This window comes from Lepidochelys kempii, chromosome 8, assembly GCF_965140265.1.
Source record: "Lepidochelys kempii isolate rLepKem1 chromosome 8, rLepKem1.hap2, whole genome shotgun sequence".
NCBI lineage: Eukaryota > Metazoa > Chordata > Testudines > Cheloniidae > Lepidochelys > Lepidochelys kempii.
This window is the reverse complement of record NC_133263.1, coordinates 826546-844317: the sequence shown is the minus strand read 5'-3', so window position 1 is coordinate 844317 and position 17772 is coordinate 826546. Positions and strand designations below refer to the sequence as shown.

The following is a 17772-nucleotide window of genomic DNA, read 5'->3' as shown; positions in this document are numbered from 1 at the left end:
GGCCAGGGACGTACGTTGGGGGGGCAGGGCCTGGCTGCGGGCGTTGGGGGGCCAGGGACGTACGTTGGGGGGGCAGGGCCTGGCTGCGGGCGTTGGGGGGCCAGGGACGTACGTTGGGGGGGCAGGGCCTGGCTGCGGGCGTTGGGGGGCCAGGGACGTACGTTGGGGGGGCAGGGCCTGGCTGCGGGCGTTGGGGGGGCCAGGGACGTACGTTGGGGGGGCAGGGCCTGGCTGCGGGCGTTGGGGGGTCAGGGACGTACGCTGGGGGGGTAGGGCCTGGCTGTGGGCGTTGGGGGGTCAGGGATGTGCGTTGGGGAGGTAGGGCCTGGCTGTGGGCGTTGGGGGGTCAGGGACGTACGTTTGGGGGTGGGGCCTAGTTGTGGATGTTGAGGGGCAGCTGTATGTGTTGTGGGGGGTCCCTGGCTATGGGTGTTGGGAGGTGGGAGGGTGCATTAGGGGGTAGGGCCTGGCTGTGGGCGTTGAGGGGGCAGGGACGTACGTTGAGGGGGCAGGGACGTACGTTGAGGGGGTTGAGGTAGCAGAGCCTGGCTGTGGGCGTTGGGGGGGCAGGGCCTGGCTGCGGGCGTTGGGGGGCCAGGGACGTACGTTGGGGGGGCAGGGCCTGGCTGCGGGCGTTGGGGGGCCAGGGACGTACGTTGGGGGGGCAGGGCCTGGCTGCGGGCGTTGGGGGGCCAGGGACGTACGTTGCGGGGGCAGGGCCTGGCTGCGGGCGTTGGGGGGCCAGGGACGTACGTTGCGGGGGCAGGGCCTGGCTGCGGGCGTTGGGGGGCCAGGGACGTACGTTGGGGGGGCAGGGCCTGGCTGCGGGCGTTGGGGGGCCAGGGACGTACGTTGGGGGGGCAGGGCCTGGCTGCGGGCTTTGGGGGGTCAGGGACGTACGTTGGGGGGGTAGGGCCTGGCTGCGGGCTTTGGGGGGTCAGGGACGTACGTTGGGGGGGTAGGGCTTGGCTGCGGGCATTGGGGGGTCAGGGACGTACGCTGGGGGGGGTAGGGCCTGGCTGTGGGCGTTGGGGGGTCAGGGACGTACGTTTGGGGGTGGGGCCTAGTTGTGGATGTTGAGGGGCAGCTGTATGTGTTGTGGGGGGTCCCTGGCTATGGGTGTTGGGAGGTGGGAGGGTGCATTAGGGGGTAGGGCCTGGCTGTGGGCGTTGAGGGGGCAGGGACGTACGTTGAGGGGGCAGGGACGTACGTTGAGGGGGCAGGGACGTACGTTGAGGGGGTTGAGGTAGCAGAGCCTGGCTGTGGGCGTTGGGGGGGTAGGGCCTGGCTGTGGGTGTTGGGGGGTCAGGGACGTACGTTGGGGGGGGTAGGGCCTGGCTGTGGGCATTGGGGGGGCAGGGGAGTGAATTGGGGGGTGGGGCCTGGCTGTGGGTGTTGGGCCGGGCCGGGCCTGGCTGTGTGTGTTGGGCCAGTCCCTTCCAGCCAGCCCCCCGCTCCCCTCAAGGGCGTTGATGCAGTGTGGGTGCCGGGCTAGGAGTAAAGTTCCCAGGTGTTCGGTTTTTGACTGAAAAGGGAACCGGGCAGTGTCCAGTTGGATGTCCTGACTGGACACTAAAAGTCTGGTTACTGTGGGCGGGGGGAAGTGGCAGCCTGTCGCCCAGCCCTGGTGCACCGGCTCGGGCCGTGGCAGCCCCTTTGAGGAGCAAGGTTTGCAGGGCTGTGGCAGTGAACAGAGTGGGGGGCCCACAGCGAGTGGGGTGAGGGGCTCCCAGGGGCATGGAACGTTCCCTGGGAGGGACGGGATGCAAGCTGCCCTGCTAGCCAGTGCTTCTCCTGGCCACGCTCTCAGGCAGCCCCAGGGTGGGGAGGGAAGGTGGCTGCTGGGCAGGCAGAGCGGAGGGAGGTGGGGGGCTGCCAGGCAGGAGGGCCATGCCTCGCTCCCCAGCGGGGCTGCCTGGCTGCTCCAGTCCAGCCGCAGCACTCTTGTGACCTGCACTCCCGGGCAGCCTGCTGGAGCTGGGCTTTGCAAGTCCTTTGGGGCTGCTCACGCTGGAGTTGAGGGTGGAGAGGAGCAAGTGAGAGGGGGAGAGGAGTGGGGGGGTGGGGCCTCAAGGGGAGAGGCAGAGAAGAGGCAGGGCAGGGGCGGGGTCTGGAGGAAGGGGCGGAGCAGGGGCAGAGTCTGGGGGAAAAGGTGGGGCCTCACAGGAAGAGGCGGAGCAGGGGCGGGGCCTGGGGAAGAGGCAGAGCAGGGGCGGGGCCTGGGGAAAGAGGTGGGGCGGAGGGGTCCAGTTTTCAGACATTACGATGTTGGCCACCCATGCTAGGTGGGGAATTGGGGGTGGGCAGCGCTGCCCTGAGCAGGGCTGAGCAGATGGGGAAGGGTTTGGGGAGTCCAGGCTGCCCAGGGATGGGCTGGGCTTGGGATGTGCCTCTTGGGGGGCCATTCTGACCTGCTGATGGGCTCCAGGGTTGGAGATATGCCCGCTCCTGCGGGTTTTCTCAGGGCAGGACAAGGGGACATGTCTGTCTGGAGCTGCCAGGCTGAGCTGGTCGCTGCCCCCTTCTGCCTGGAGCTTGTGGGGTCATGGGGCCGGTGCCCCATGTGCTAGTGGCTGGGTGCAGCGTCCTGTCCTGTTCCTGCCACGCAGGGTTGTGCTACTGACCACAGGGAGCCAGGGCTGATGCGGTCAAGAGAGAAGTGCAGGCATCCGTCCCTCGTCCCCCCCTGTCCCTGCTCCCCCCGTCCCCTCAATGCCCTTGATCTGCCCCCGCCCCCCCCGGGGTGCAGCTCCGCCCACACTGCTCCTCCCCGTTCATGGTGGCACTGGAGGGCGGGCTGGGCACTAGACCTGGGAGACTGACTGTTCTCTTTGCTTTCTCTGTCTCCGTGCGTCTGTCTGTCTTTCTCTCAGCAGGTCGTCTGCACTGTCCTTTCATAAAGACACCTGACAGTGGGCCGCCTTCCTCCTCCTCCTCCTCTTCCTCCCCCCCGCGGACCCCCTTCCCCTATGCCACCTGCCACCGCACACCAAACCTCTCCTCCTTCTTCCCATGTAGGTAGCAGTGCCCGGGCGAGTGCCCAGGCCCCGCCCTGCTGGGGGGAGAGCGCATTGGGGAGGCCCCATCCTGCCCCTGCCCCGAGGCCCCATCCCCCCCCTTGCCGCCCCCCTGCATGTGATCACTGCAGAGGAAGGTGGCAGCTGCAGGGCACTAGAGGTTTGGTGAGGGAGATGGGAGGAGAAAGCAGCTGCGGGGACCAAATGGGAAGGCCAGAAACCTCCTTTCTCACAGACACTGTGACGAAGTGGGACTGTTTTTAATGTTCTCTGAATAGTGTGGGGGTGCCTCAGTTTCCCCTAGGCAGTACATCCCACCGCTGCCGCCAGTTGTCACGGAATCCCCGGGTGATGCTGTGGAAATGCTCCCTGCGAAGCCAGTCAGGACTCTGGGGCAGTCTCCTTTCTGTGAGCAGCCTGTCTTCAGGACACAAAGCTCACACAGCTTCCACCTTCCTGGGTCTGACCTTGAAGCATTCAGCATCCTCTCTGCCCCTCCATGCGCTTCCCACAGCGAGACCGCTCATGCGGGGCTCCTGGGGAAGGCAGAGGGTCCTGCCCCCCAACTTCGCAGTCAGACGTGACTCTCAGCCAGCCAGTAAAACAGAGGTTTATTAGATGACAGGAACATGGTCTAAAACAGAGCTTGCAGGTGCAGAGAACAGGACCCCTCAGCTAGGTCCATTTTGGGGGGCAGTGAGCCAGACAACCCCATCTGCACTTCACTCCATGTCCGGGCCAGCCCCAAACTGAAACTCCCTCCAGCCCCTCCGCCTCTGGGCTTTGTTCCTTTCCCGGGCCAGGAGGTCACCGGATTCCTTTGTTCTCCAGCCCTTTAGCTCTCACCTTGCAGGGGGGGGAAGGGCCCAGGCCATCTGTTGTCAGGAAACAGGGTGTTGGCCATTCTCTGTGTCCAGACCCCTGCATACATCTGCCCTCTAGGGCTCTGCAAGGATCATACACCCTTACCCCACCACCTAGAGACGTAAGAACTGCATAGGGGAAACTGAGGCACCCCCACACTATTCAGAGGAAACATTAAGAACAGTCCCACTTCGTCACAGACACCAGCTGGGGCATGCTGGGTGGATGGGGCGTGCTGGGGGAAGGGGGGCGTGGCTGGGGCCAAGAGGCTGGGGCATGCTGGGGGCCAGGGGGCTGGGGCGTGCCGAGAGGCTGGCTTCCGTAGAATAAATATTTAAAATGTCTCCCTAAAGTGGCGACTGGGTCAAGTGGGAGCAGAATCGCCCCTGTCCCATTGGGGGGCCTACTCCTGCTGCAGTCCTGCCCCCGTGGCCTGGTGAAGGGGAGGGGGCTCTATGGCCTGGCGTGTGCTAGGTGCTGGGCCCTGTTCCCATGGGGTTTCTAGCTCTGGCGGGGGTGTGACTGTAGGCCTGGGGCCTGAATTCCTGCCTGGCTGTCTGGGGAGCCTTGGGGCGTGGGGGAGCGACCCTGCCCATGTCTGTGAACCTCAAGGGCTGGCCCCGTCGCCCTGGGGCCCCAGCCGCCTGCCTGGAGCGTCCTGCTCTCAGGCCAGTGCTCAACCACCCTGGGGCCTGTGCTCTGCCAGGCCTTTGCCCCTCACCCGGCTGCAGGCCCCAGTGGGCAAGCAGGGTGCCCAGCAGGTGCCTTACGGGAGGAGGCACCCCCAGGGACTCTTGGCGGCAGAAGGGAACGGCAGGGCGGGCTGACGGTGGGAGGGGTGCATGCAAACGAGGGGCCTGCTTATTTGTACATGTGCCAACGCACTGGCTGGCGAGGGGTCGGCCTGGGGCCCCTTCAGCTTCCGTCTCGCTCGTTCGCAGGCAGCCAGTCGGACGCTCACAGAAAGGCCTCGGCCGTGGGCTGCAGCCCCTGTGACTCCAGCCCGGCCTCCACGCCTGTCGGGGAGCAGATCGAGAGGGCTCTGGACGAAGTGACGCAGCAGGCCCCGCGGAAAGGTGGGGTGCAGGGGAGCCCAGGGTGCCCCTCCCCAGAGGGCAGGCGGGAGCTGGGGCTGGACTCTGATGCGCTCTCTCCCCCTCCGTGCAGACTCGCCCGGACCCAGCAGCGAGATGCTGGCACCGCCGACAGCAGACGAGCCGCCCGGGGACCCTGCGTGGACAGCGGCACGGGGGGGCGGGCTGGGCCCCACCGAGGACCTTGTGTTCCTGGAGCCCAGAGAGCCGCTGCTGTTCCCCGTGGCCGTGCTGCCCGCAGAGGAGTCCTCGGGCCCCACGCGGCCCCCCGGCCCCGAGAGCCTTATCGACCTGTGGCAGAATGACAGCATCACCCCACCCGCTGCCTGGGAGCTGGCCACCGCCGCATCGCCAGGGCCCCCCGCGCCCCTCCTGGTGGAGGTGGAGGTGGACGTGCCCCCAGGCACTCCTGCGACCCCCGGCCCCCCTGACGACAACCTGCTGAACTTCGACGAGCTGCCCGAGCCACCGGCCACCTTCTGCGACGCGGAGCAGGACGAGGAGCCGGCCAGCCTCATTGCCATGGAGGGGCCACACCAGATGACGCTCAGCTACCAGCATGCCCTACAGGAGGCTGCCAGCGGGCAGCAGGCCCCCGAGCCCCAGCTGCTGACCAACGGGGAGATGGCCCAGAAGGAAGGGGTGCAGGTGAGCTGGGCACCAGGTTCCTGCTGCACCTGGAGCCCCTTCCCCCAACCTGGTCAGGCAAGAGGCTCCCTGGGGCGCCTGCCCCATACCCACTGAAGTCCCGGCTCTGTCCTCCACGCCCTGTGGACCCCTTGGCGGGTGGGCTCTGGCTCCTGGGCCTTCCCGGCTGCAGAGCCCAGCTTGAGCCTGCAGCAGTGGCAGTGGGAGGGGTGTCCTGGAGCTGCATGCAGGGCCCTGCTCACCTCCCTGTGCTGGCAAGTCCTGGGCTGTGGCCAGGTGGTAAAGGGCCAGCTGGAACCACTGTCCCGCCGGCTGGTCACTCTGCTCTGGGCTCCTCCGTGGCTGCTGCTGATGGCGGCTCCGTTCTCCTTTCCAGGCCAGCGAGGGCTACTTCAGCCAGTCTCAGGATGAAGAGTTTGGCCAGGTGGAGACTTCTGCCAAAACTCCTCCTGCTGTGTTCTACGCCAAGCCCCCCGGTGAGTGGGACAGCCCTCTGCATGTGGGGGGCAGCCCAAAGCCCTGCGTTGCTCCCCCTCGGGAAGGGGTGCGGGGGGTCACTGGGCCGCCTGGTGCTAACGTGTCCGACTCTCCCACAGAGATCGACATCACCTGCTGGGATGCCGACCCGGTGCCTGAGGACGAGGAGAGCTTTGGGGGCAGCGTCTAAGGCTGGGCCCTGTGCGTGTCAGACCCCCGGGACCGCCACCGTGAGATCCCAGCAGTGCAAGACGGCCATGAGGGGCCCAGCCCCATCCCTCTCCGTCTGCGTGTGCCCCTGGGCCCGGCTGGATGGGCCAGCCACGCGGCACCCCTGCCCTCCCAGGGCAACTTTTACAGCTTTCCTCTCTCTCTCTTTTTTAAAAGTTGTCTCACTAGGAGCCATGTGGGTACGCCCGCCCCCCTCCCCTGGTAGCTCCCTGCTTCCCCACCCCGCCGCTCCTGCCTCTTTGCATTGAGCTTATATATTTCTCCGTGCCCCTCAGCTCCCCTGCCCTGGTGCCCTGAGGGAGGCTGGGCAGCTGGTGCTCTGTGCATGGGGCAGGGGCCTCATTTGCCTCTTGCCCGCCGGCTCTGCCCAGAGCCCTGAGAACTTTGCACGAATTAAAAATAAATATGGCAATAAAATGGCCCTGTGTGGGTGCGGCTCTGGCTGGCTGCAGCCCCCTCACTTCAGAGGCGCCCCAAGGTGCTTGTGCAGCAGAGCCCCGCCCCCGAGGGGAAGGTGTTCCCCCTGCAGGTGTTAAGCACCCCTACGGTGGGGGCTGGGAGAGAGTTAGTGCCAGGCTGCCTCTCCCTCCCTGCCTGAGGCTGTCTCAGCTGCAAGGACCCTGCCAGTCTCAGTAGGAGACTGTGGCGATCCCCCAGACTGTGAGCCCTCCTGTGCCCCCCCGCTTTGTCCCCCCCTTGCTTGGTCCCTTTCTCAAGTACAGTAACTGGTTTTTTTGAAAGCACAAATTGTGTATTGGCAACGTGCTAATGTATGTTAATAAATAAAGCCTCCACCCTGGCCTGGGCTGAGCCTGGCTGCTTTCTGTGGGAGCAGCAGTGAGCTGGGCTGGTGAGTGCATGGGGGAGGCCACCCTGCTCCAGCCCTGGCTGCAGGACCTGGGCTCTGGGCCTCGGCAGCCTGCAGGGTCAGCGGGCACCTGTGCTGTGACAGAGGCCCAGCCTGCCCTGGGGGAGAGTGGATCCAGGCTGATCTGCCCAGCCCTGTGGGGCTGGACTCACCTGCTGAGAGGGACGCTCCAAGCCCCTTTGTGGAGGGCAGGGTGGAGCCTGCCCCGAGTCTCCCTCCCCCCCCACAGCCCAGGCAGCCTGGCCCTGCTTGGAATGAATCTGGTGCCACAAACTTTTATTCTCAAACTGTAACAAACAAACTAGGAAAAAGCCAAGTGCAGGGCCTGCTCGGAGCCCCAGTCAGCACCAAGGGCGCCTGCAGGGGCCCACGGGGCGAGATGGGGACCAGCCCCTCACACACTGGCCGCAGCAGGCAGCGCTTCACATTGTCCAGGCAGGGTTTGCACTAGCCCTGAGGTGGGGCCCAGGGCCGGCTCCCAAGGAGAAGGGGCAGCTTGAGCCCAGGCAGGCCCTGCTCCAGCCCCAGTCCATGCAGGCTCCAGTGTGGCGCTCTGCCTGGCAGGCCCCTAAACCGCCGTAGTCCTGCCAAACAAGGGCATGGAGACAGGGAGGTGCCAGGCTCCAGGTTCATACGTGTCCCTGCCACTGAGCTCCGAGTCCATCCAGCTGGGGAACATGCGCTGGGCATGCTCAGCCTCCAAGTAGAGGGCAGGGCAGGCGGGGCCCTGGCTGGCAGAGCTGGGCAGGTGCAGGGCTGAGCTGTAGCCTCGGTCCAGGAAGAGGGGCTTGTAGCTGGGGGGCTGCTCCTGTTTCTCGGGGCGCTCGTGGCTCAGGAATGGGGCGTTGATCTTGCGGTAGAGCCCCCGCGTGTCCATGAGCACCTCGCTGTAGGGCGGCGGTGGCTCAGCCATGAGCAGCGCCTCCTCGTAGCACGGGGGCTTGGACAGGTCCGACTCTGCAAGGCAAGCAGCATAGACAAGCACTGAGTGCAGGGGCCGCATCAGCCCTGGGGCCCAGGCTCGCCCTCTTCTTCCATGTGTAGTTGGGGCCTAAACCGCAGCCTCTATGAGGACTGCAGGGCTCCAGCCAGCAGGATGGGTGTCCATATGGCACTCTGCCCTGGGCCCGAGCACAGCCAGGCCCGGCGGCCTCAGCAGGGCCAGGCAGCCGGGGGTCCTGCTGGATTGGCCATTGGGGCAGCACGGGGCTGCTGGAGCCAGAGAGGCTCTGAGGGGCTGGCCCTGCCTCCGGCTTGGAGCCTGCGTGAGCAGCGCCCGCTACCCTGCCTTGGGAAGCCCTGGCGGGGATGGGCCGGGCCGAGGGAATTGGCACCACGGGTCACCAGCCGCCCTCACCATGCCTGTAGCTCCAGGGCCGGGGGGCCGGGGCGGGGGGGTGGCGCGGCTCCAGGCGCAGCCGGGGGGGGATGGCTGTGGCCATGCCGGGGGGGCTGCCCGAGAAGCCCTCGTAGTGCAGCGGCTCCATCTCCAGCGCACGCAGGTTCTGCTCCCGCAGCCGCTGCTCCTGCCGGCTCTTCAGACGGCGCCGCAGGGAGCTGCAGAAGCAGCAGAGCAGCACGACGAGGCCCCAGATGAGCCAGAAGCCGGCGAAGCAGGTGAGAAAGGTGTAGGTGCCCTGGGACATCGCCATGGTGGCTGGGCCGGGGGCCGGGGCGCCCCTCAGCTGCAGGCAGGCAGCGCACGCCCGCTGCCCATCGCCTGGGCCCAGGTGCCAGCTCCGACGTCTTGTCACTGGCTCAGGGCTGCCCCCGCGCTGCCAGCACCCGTTGCCATGGCGCCTGCTCCCCGCGCTGGGGACGGATGGGAGGCAGAGCCGGGGGGCGAGGGTCAGGGCCTGCCCTGCTCCCCAGGCACCAGGCAGGGACGACCCGGGGGGGGGTGGGCACTCCGGAGGGGCTCGTCCGCCGCAGGGATCTGCAGAGCCGCAGGCCAGGCTGGGTAGCCCCGTCCAAACCAAGAGCGCCCAGCCCAGCTCCTTCCCATCGCTGTGCCGAGCAGCCGACGGTGCCCCCTGCAGACAGACAGACAGACCGACTGACCTGAGCATGACGGCCACACCGCTGTGCCCCTAGTGACTCACCCACAGGTAAGTGATCCCAGCTCAGGGTGGCCAGGCCGGCTCCCGGCTACAGCCGTGTGGATTCCCTCTGGCTGGGTCCCTCTCCTCCCCATACCGACCGCCACCCATTAGCCCAGGCCCCCTTCCCCACCCCCAGCTGCTCATTTAAGGGCTGCGTTCCCACGTGCATGTTCCCACCCCCCTCCGTAGCCAGGGTCCCATGCCTTGTGCATGCCCTACCCCAGACACCAAGGCTGGTGCTCTAAGGTGGCCAAGGCACCAAGCCCAGCAGAGCCTGGTCCAAAGGGATTGTGAAGAGAAGGGGGGCACCGGGCTTGCCAGCCTCCTGGGAAGGGCTGGGGTTGGCATGACAACAAGCTGAAAGATTCTAGAAATGGGAGGCATTGCTTATAGCTGGCAGCCCCAGACCCTGTCTGCTTGGGGTCAGGATGAGCTCCTCTCCCCGTCTGCTTCTCAAGGTTCACCGAAGGAGCCAGGGAGGCAAGGGAACTGGAAGGAGCTGGGTTAAACAGCTTCCTCGGACCCCAGGATCCACCATGATGCCACAGGGCCTGTCAGCCTGGTCCTGACCAGGCCAGAGAGCAGCAGCCACTGCTTCAGTGAAACACTTCTAAAGGGACAAGAACGGATAATTTTTACTCAAGAGTTGTAAAAGAATTGGCTAAGGAACAGCTGAGTAATTGGTAATATCTCATAATTCTTGGACAATGGGTAAGTCTCAGAGAAGGGGAAAAAAGAATATTGTCACAACATACCCTTTTAGCTTAAATGAGATGAGCCGGGTAACTATCGGCCACTTAGTCTGATGTTAATCCTGGGCAATATCATAGAAAAGCTGCTACAGGATGCAATCAGTAAAGAATAAAGAGGAGAGCAGCATAATTAATGTCAATCCACGTAGTTTCACAGAAAACAGGTCTTGTCAAACAAACTTGGTATTGTTTTGAGATTACAACCATAGTTAGTAAAGGTAACTTGACAGGACAGTTAGATTTCTGTAAGGCATTTAACTGTAGCCCCACAGTCCTCGATTACATTATTAATTGATTGCATTCGTACAGTGCTAGTTCTTAATGAAGCACAGATTAAATGGACTAGAAACTGGCTGACAGATTCCAAAAACACTTATCAATGGGGTATTTTCATCCCCAGAGGCTGTCACGGGGTGACTGGCCCCTTTAAGAGGGAGCGGGGCTGGCGCACCCATGACTGATTACTTGGTGCCCAACTGGGTTTACAGGAAGCCCCTGGGCCCTAAAGGGGAGCCAGCAGCGGGGGAGGGGTGCCGTCTGGACTTCTCAGCCCAAGGAGGGAAGGGGAAGAATGACCGAGAACTGCTGAATAAGGCACCTGAAGGACGCTGCTGGGGAAGCTGAAACACAGGCCCAGCAAGGAGGCCTGTGCAACCCCCAAGCTCACAGGGACAGACTGAGCAGAACCTGGGAAGGGCTAAAAATTGGGCCAAATGGAGAGGCTGGGAGCTAGCCAGAGCTCAGGGAGGAGGTGCTGCTCCCCGTGGGAGGCTGGTGGAGCAGAGACTTACCTTTGGGTTTGCTTTATGTTAATGAACCAGTCCCCAAGGAAGGGGGTTGGTATTGCATGGAAGCCTCCATGGAGCATTCCTGGGAACCTGCGAAGGGGAAACCGAGGCCATGTGCTGCAGAGCCACCCCTGGCCATAAGAGGGCAGCGGGGAGGTGGCCTGCCCTTTACATACATCTGGTTTCTAGAGGGGTCCGGCAGGGGTCTGGTTTTGGCCAAAGGCTGTCAGTATCATCTGGCTGAGGATAAAGCAGTTGCTCTAATTTTGCAGAGGACAAAAATTGTTGGCGTGATAACTGCTGACGGGTCAGTTCTGCAGAGTGATTTGCATCACATGGTAAAGTGGGCTCAGCCCCATTCCTTTAACCCACCTACACGCAGGAACCTGGAGGACTGGCCGCACTCCCAGGCTGGGGGACAGCACCTTGGAAAGCAGCGACGCAGACCAGGACTTGGGCTCATGACAAACCTGCTGAATGGGAGCACCCAGCACAGGGCTGTCGCTAGGAGGGCAAACGTGATCCTTGGCTATATGAGCAAGGAATCACCGCGTTACAGAAATGAAGGGCTGGAACCACATTGACATGCCACCGAGCCCAGCCCCCTACACTGAAGCAGGACTAAGAAAAGCTGGACCCGCCTTGGCAGGTGTTTGTCCAACCTGGTCTTAAAACCCTCCAATGATGGGGATTCCACAACCTCTCCAGATGCCTGTTCCACAGATTAACCACCCTGAGAGTTAAGAAGTTTTCCTATTATCTAACCTCAATCTCCCTGGCTGCAGACAAAGCCCATTGCTTCTTGTCCTGCCTTCAGTGACATGGAGAACAACTGATCACAATCCTCTTTCGAACAGCCCTTCACATAACTGGAAACTTATCAGGTACCCACCCCTTAGTCAGTTTCTTTTGTCAAGACTAAACACGCCCGGTGTTTTAACCATTCCTCATAGGTCAGGCTTTCTAAACCTTTGATCAATTTTTTGTTGCTCTCTTCTGGACTCCCTCCTATTGGTCCACATTTTTCCTAGTGTGCCGCACCCAGAACTGGACACTCCAGCTGGGGCCTCACCAGTGCTGAGCAGAGCGGGACAGTGACCTCCCCTGGCTTACCTACGACGCTCCTGTTCATACACCACCAGGGAGATATTAGCCTTTTTTTGCAGCTGCATCATATTGTTGACTCATGTTCAATTTGTGATCCACTGTAACCCCAGACCCTTTTCAGCAGGGCTATCACTTGGCCAGTTATTCCCCGTTTTGTAGCTGCACGTTTGATTTTTCCTTCCTAAATGTAGTACTTTGCACTTGTCTTTATTTAATTTAATCTTATTGATTTTAGACCAATTCTTTAATTTGTCAGGGTCATTTTGAACTCTAATCCTGCCCTCCTAAATGCTTGCAACCCCTCCTAGCTTGGTGTCAGCTGTGGATTTTATAAGCACCCTCCCCACTCCGTTACCCAAGTCAGGGACGAAAATGGTGACTAGGACCAGCCTCAGGACCGATGCCTGCACTAGTTCCGCTGTCCCAGTTTGACAGCGAGCCGCTAACTCCTCATTGAGGACAATTGTTCAGCCAGTTGGACACCCATCTTCTAGTAATTCCATCTCGCCCGAACTTCCCCAGTTTGCTTCTGAGAATGTCATGTGGGACTGTCACAAACCCTGCTAAAATCAAGACCTCACATCTGCGGCTTCCCCCATCTGCTAGGCCAGTGACCCTGTCAAAGAAGAAGATGAGATGGGTTCTTGACAAATCCACACTGGCTGTTCCTTATAACCTGTTATCCTCAGGTGCTCACAAACAGATGGTGTAATAGTTTGTTCCAGTATCTTTCCAGGTATTGAAGTTAGGCTGACTGGTCTGTAATTCCCTGGGTCCCCTTTGTTCCCCTTTTTTACCTGTGTGCCCTTCTCCAGTCCTCTGGGACCTCACCCCTCCCCTAAGTTCTCCAAGATAATTAATTGCTAATGGTTCTGAGATGGCATCTGCTAGTTCCTTTGTACCCTAGGATGAATTTCCTCAGGCCCTGCCGACTCGAATCCATCAAACTTATTGAAATATTCTCTAGCTGGTAACTATCAGCAGGACGAGGCAGGCGGTGTCATCTCTGCAGACGGCCATAGCGAGACTGTTACTAGATGCCGTGTCCAGTTCTGGGGGCCGCCCTTCCAAAAGGATGCTGAGAACACTTGGAAAGGTTCCAAAGAGAGCCAGTAGCACAATTCCCTGCCTGGTGAGAGCCAGAGGATCAATTGTTTAGTTTACCAGCGAAAGTTAAGAGGTGAATGGATCACAGTCCAAGTTCCCACATGGCAGAAAGATTTGACGGGAGAGGGAGCTTTACTCGAGACAAAGGCAGAACAAGCTCCAATGTCTGGAAGCTGGATAAAAATCAGAGTAGAACTAAGGCTGTCTGTGTTTCAATGATTAACCACTGCATGCTGCACCCAGGGCCGCTGGGGGCTCCACAGCAAGACTGGCCTCTTGCTCTGTTCTAGGTCCAGCAGTTGAGGAAGTTCTCCGCTCCTTCAAGCACAGCTGGTTCTAACCGTCCACTGGCATCAAGACTCTGACCAGAGCGATCCGCGCCCCAGGGTCAGGCACTGCAGCCTCCCTAGCACTGGAGAAAGGAACCTCCTCCAGAGCCCCAAGGCATGTAAGGTCCTAGGCCAGCCAGCCCTGGGGAGAGCATGCCAAAAGCCACCACAAGCCACATGGCTGCAGGTCCTTGTATGGAAGGAAAGGAGTACTTGTGGCACCTTAGAGACTAACCAATTTATTTGAGCATAAGCTTTCGTGAGCTACAGCTCACTTCATCGGATGCATGCAGTGGAAACTGCAGAAGACATTATACACACAGAGACCATGAAACAATACCTCCTCCCACTCTATTGTTTCATGGTCTGTGTGTATATAAATCTCCTCACTGTATTTTCCACAGTATGCATCTGAGGAAGTGAGCTGTAGCTCACGAAAGCTCATGCTCAAATAAATTGGTTAGTCTCTCAGGTGCCACAAGTCCTCCTTTTCTTTTTGCGGATACAGACTAACACGGCTGCTCCTCTGAAACCTGTCATGATGTATGGAAGGAGGGGCTCACTGGGACCTGCCCAGGGTGCCAGGTGCAAAGCAATGGCAGACCCTCCTCTAACACAGTCAGCCATCACCAACCCAGAACCTGCCCTGATCTCAGGGGAGCAACTGCAGCCAGTGGGATGGAGAGACTGGGCCAGATACTTTCTGTCTAGCATCTGAGGCCCCCACCACCGGGCAAGAAAGAGATTCCCTTCAAGTTGCAAGGAAAAGTGCTGAGAGGGGAGACCCCCCTCCCCCCCCGTAGATCTTTCCCTTGCATTTCCAGAGGAAACGTCCCCTACCAGCAAACGCACATCTGTGTGTGTCAGACCGCAGCTGGGCTCTGAGCTCAGGGGAGAACTCTGGCACCCGGCAGAGCTGTGGCCACAGAAGGCGGCCCCTACTTGGAGCAGTACTGACCCTAACAGGTTGTCGGGTGCTGGCCAGAAAGCAGGGGCACGGAGCTGCCCTACATTCCCCTGCCCCCCTCCAGGGACAAGAAGCAGTACCTGCCCAGCTACGCCACCACCTCCAGGGCAGCAGCCTGGGAGAGGGGGCCTCAGCACCCAAGTAGCAATGGGTAAAGCCTGACCCGGGACAGAGCTTAACTCTCATACCCTGCATGCAGCCCACGCAGCTCCTTCCCCGAGGGCATGTCTCCCAGTCAGGCTGGGCTGGAAGGGGGGAAAGCCAGAGCCACAGCCATGACCAGGCTGGGCTCGCAGGGAACAGGAGCCAAACCGGTGCGAGCAGCTGGGCGGGTGGCGCACTGGGGCCAGGGCAGGGGTCCTGCAAGGGCAAAGGGGGTGGGGGGGCGCTGGTGCCCGGGCGCACTGCAGGGGAGGGCTGGCGCCGCGGGATTGGGGGCGGGGGGGCCTGGCGCCGCGGGATTGGGGGCGGGGGGAGCCTGGCGCCCCGGGATTGGGGGCGGGGGGGGCCTGGCGCCCCGGGACTCTGCAGGGCTCGCCCGCCCGGCTGGCTGCGCGCACAGAAGCGGGCCGGGGTGCGGAGCCGCCGGGCGAGCCTCGAGCTGCAGCGGGCCCCGGGCCCAGCCCGCGCGGGGAGGGGGCGCAGCCCGGGGCCGCGCTTGGCGCCTGTTCCGAGCCCCGGCTCCATCTCCCCTGGCGCGGGGCGGGGGCGGGCCAGAGCCGGCTGCGGGACCCCCGGGACCCCGGCTCCAGCCGCCCTGCAGGGGCTCCCGCGCCGAGCACGTGGGGGGGGCCGGGCTCTGCCCCGCACCCCTCGAGCCCGCTCCGCCGCAGGGGGGGGCCGTGTCCCAGCCCCGCTCGCCCCCGGCTCGTGCACGGTGCAGCCCCCGCGCTCTCCAGGGCCCCCGCGCGCCCGCCCCCAGCCGGGCACGCGCGGCGGCTGCTTTCGCCTCCGCAGCCGGGCACGCGCGCAGACAGGTGCGCGCGCTCGGCCCCCCCCGCCGCCGCTGCCCCCCCGCAAGTTACCGGATGCGCCGATCTCGGCGGCCCCGATCCTGCGCCGGGCGGCCGCGCACGTGGAGGGCCGAGCCCGCGCTCAGGCCGGGCCCCTCCCGGCGGCCGCTTCCCCGCGCCCCGCCACGGAGGGAGGCCCCGGCCCCGGCCCCGGCCCGGCTCCCTTTGTCTGCCGAGCGCTCCCCGGCTCTGCCCGGCTCTCGCTCGCGAGCTCCCCGGCCCCGCCCGGCTCCCGCCCCGCCCCGCCCCCGGCCCCTCCCCCGGCCGCCCCTCCAGCCCCCCCGCTGCTGGGGGTGGAACCGGCTGGGGCTGCGCCCCCCGGGAATCGGCCCGGGAGCCCCCTGCCTGGCGTGTCCTGCCGGTCCCAGGGACCCTCACCGCGCTCTGGGGCTAGAACCCAGGCGTCCGGGCTCGCCCCGCCCCCCCCGCCCAGCCAGGGGACATCGCTCCGCTCCCAGAGCTGGGTCCAGAACCCAGGCGTCCGGGCCCCCCCCCCCCGCCCCCGCCCAGCCAGGGGACATCGCTCCGCTCCCAGAGCTGGGTCCAGAACCCAGGCGTCCGGGCTCGCCCCTCCCCCCCCCGCCCAGCCAGGGGACATCGCTCCGCTCCCAGAGCTGGGTCCAGAACCCAGGCGTCCGGGCCCCCCCCCCCCGCTCCCGCCCAGCCAGGGGACATCGCTCCGCTCCCAGAGCTGGGTCCAGAACCCAGGCGTCCGGGCTCGCCCCTCCCCCCCCCCGCCCAGCCAGGGGACATCGCTCCGCTCCCAGAGCTGGGTCCAGAACCCAGGCGTCCGGGGCCCCCCCCCGCTCCCGCTCCCGCCCAGCCAGGGGACATCGCTCCGCTCCCAGAGCTGGGTCCAGAACCCAGGCGTCCGGGCTCCCAGACACCACCCCCATTATTTGCTACCTGCTTTGTCCAGTCAGAGCCCTCACTGGGCAGCTTGAGAGCGGGGCTGTGGGGCACAGAGGCCTCTGTCCAGTAGATTATGGGGAAACTCTGGCCCCCTGAGCAGCTCCAGGGAGGGACAGGCCCAGGTTTGGCCTGGGGTGAGGACAAAAAAGGGGGGCAGTGGAGTCACCTGGGGGGGCATGTGCCAGGAGGATGCACCGCCCATGTGGGTGGCACAGGGGTGGTGCCAGGTTGGGCAAGGCTCCAGAGGTGGGTGTTGGGAGCTGGCACCGGGCTGCAGCCCAGTATCGAGCTGCTTTGCTGCCCGGGCAAGGCTGGCAGGAGCTGGGGGGGCATGGGCAGAGCCCACTGCTGCCCCCCATGTGCTCACCACAGACCGATAGTGGCCAATCCCGACTGCAGAGCTGCCAGGGGCAGGAACAATGCAACCGGCAGCCACTCCGCGCGGCTGTCATGGTGACAGCACCGGGAGAAACACACAAAGCTGCCGCTCGCTGCCACTTAATTACATGTGTCGTTCTTCCCTGGCAGGGCCCCGGGAGGGAGCAGGGACAGGCCACGGAGTCATCTCAGGGTAATTTAAACAGACACATGCCCCCCGTCACATTGGCCCACGTGGGTCTCAAATTCCAGAGGCGTTACCCCCAGGCAAGAGAGAAGGGCAGAGATGGCCCCTCATGGATGGTGGTAGAGGGGGCTCAGGAAATGAGGGGCAGAGATGTGGGACAGGAGCTTGCCACAAAGAGCCTACAAGTTCTCTAGCCAGCCGGTGAGGTCCTGTGGCCATGCAGGCACAGAGGCTGCAAACAGGCCAAGCCACTCGGGAATGCATGACATGCCCAGCATCTGTGAGCCTAAGCCTGCCTGCTGCCACACACGCACTGGCCCAGGGACTGAGTGTGGCCAGCTTGGTCTCCCCATGCTGGGACTGGTTAGAGCAGCCCCACCTTCTGCCCTTGCTGCCTGTGTGTGAGACCCTCTGGGTCTGGCCCCATTGGGGACCAGCTGTGGTGCAGGGCTGCCCTGCAGCAGGGGTATTCTCCAGGAGACCTCACCTCTCTGCCAGCTGCCCCCAGTACCCCTGCCTCACTGGTGTCAGACCAGGAGACTGGCCCCCAAGTCCCCACCCAGCTGGCTGAGGCTCCTGTCCCAAGGCCCCAAGCTCCCTTGGACTCAGGCCAGAGATTTTAAACACCCCAGTGGCAGAGCCCCTCCTGCCCCAGGCCATTACAGCTGCCTGGCTGTTCCCTTCCTATGTCAGCCCCTTGCTACCCCCATGCGGTTGGCCCATCATTAAGCTACCAAGCCCCCGAGCCAGGCCAAGGTGTCTGGCCCAAAATTAGCCCAGGAGCTGTAATGTAAGTTCCATGGTTGTTCAGGAAGTGCCAAGAACTGACCCTGAACTCCCAGGGCAACTGTTCCGTTCCCCTCCATCCTGTTCCCTCTAGGACCGTCTGCTCCACATTGCACTGGCCTTGTCTGCTGCCATGTTGCACTGC

The 17772-nt window shown here is 63.2% G+C and overlaps 2 protein-coding genes across 9 annotated transcripts in view; one reads left to right on the top strand and one right to left on the bottom strand.

Annotated features, from left to right (window-relative positions):
• The window catches only part of DBN1 (drebrin 1), a 33863-nt gene extending 26733 nt beyond the window's left edge, over positions 1–7130 (top strand). For 2 of the 6 annotated variants that reach the window (XM_073355075.1, XM_073355072.1), the window contains exons 11-15: positions 2877–3014; positions 4823–4957; positions 5049–5623; positions 6000–6099; positions 6220–7130. In XM_073355075.1, coding sequence (XP_073211176.1) covers positions 2877–3014; positions 4823–4957; positions 5049–5623; positions 6000–6099; positions 6220–6290 — 1019 coding nt within the window. In that variant the 3' untranslated portion in view covers positions 6291–7130. Of the gene's footprint in view, positions 1–2873; positions 3015–4822; positions 4958–5048; positions 5624–5999; positions 6100–6219 lie in introns of all 6 variants that reach the window. The other 4 variants (XM_073355073.1, XM_073355071.1, XM_073355076.1 and 1 more) reach the window with 3 other exon arrangements.
• A 328-nt stretch (positions 7131–7458) lies between these two features.
• Positions 7459–15560, bottom strand: PRR7 (proline rich 7, synaptic). 3 transcript variants are annotated; one of them, XM_073355082.1, is made up of 3 exons: positions 15377–15560; positions 8557–9232; positions 7459–8156 (listed from the first exon to the last, which is right to left on the bottom strand). In XM_073355082.1, exons 2-3 carry the CDS (start codon positions 8849–8851, stop codon positions 7768–7770), a joined length of 684 nt encoding a protein of 227 aa, XP_073211183.1. In that variant the 5' UTR covers positions 8852–9232; positions 15377–15560; the 3' UTR covers positions 7459–7767. The 3 variants fall into 3 exon arrangements, 2 of the variants coding, with proteins under 2 accessions (XP_073211183.1, XP_073211182.1); XR_012160179.1 differs by lacking the exons at positions 7459–8156; positions 15377–15560 and adding exons at positions 10057–10139; positions 10845–13601 and having other exon boundaries at positions 9144–9232; XM_073355081.1 differs by lacking the exon at positions 15377–15560 and having other exon boundaries at positions 8557–9414.
• Positions 15561–17772: the final 2212 nt, after the last annotated feature.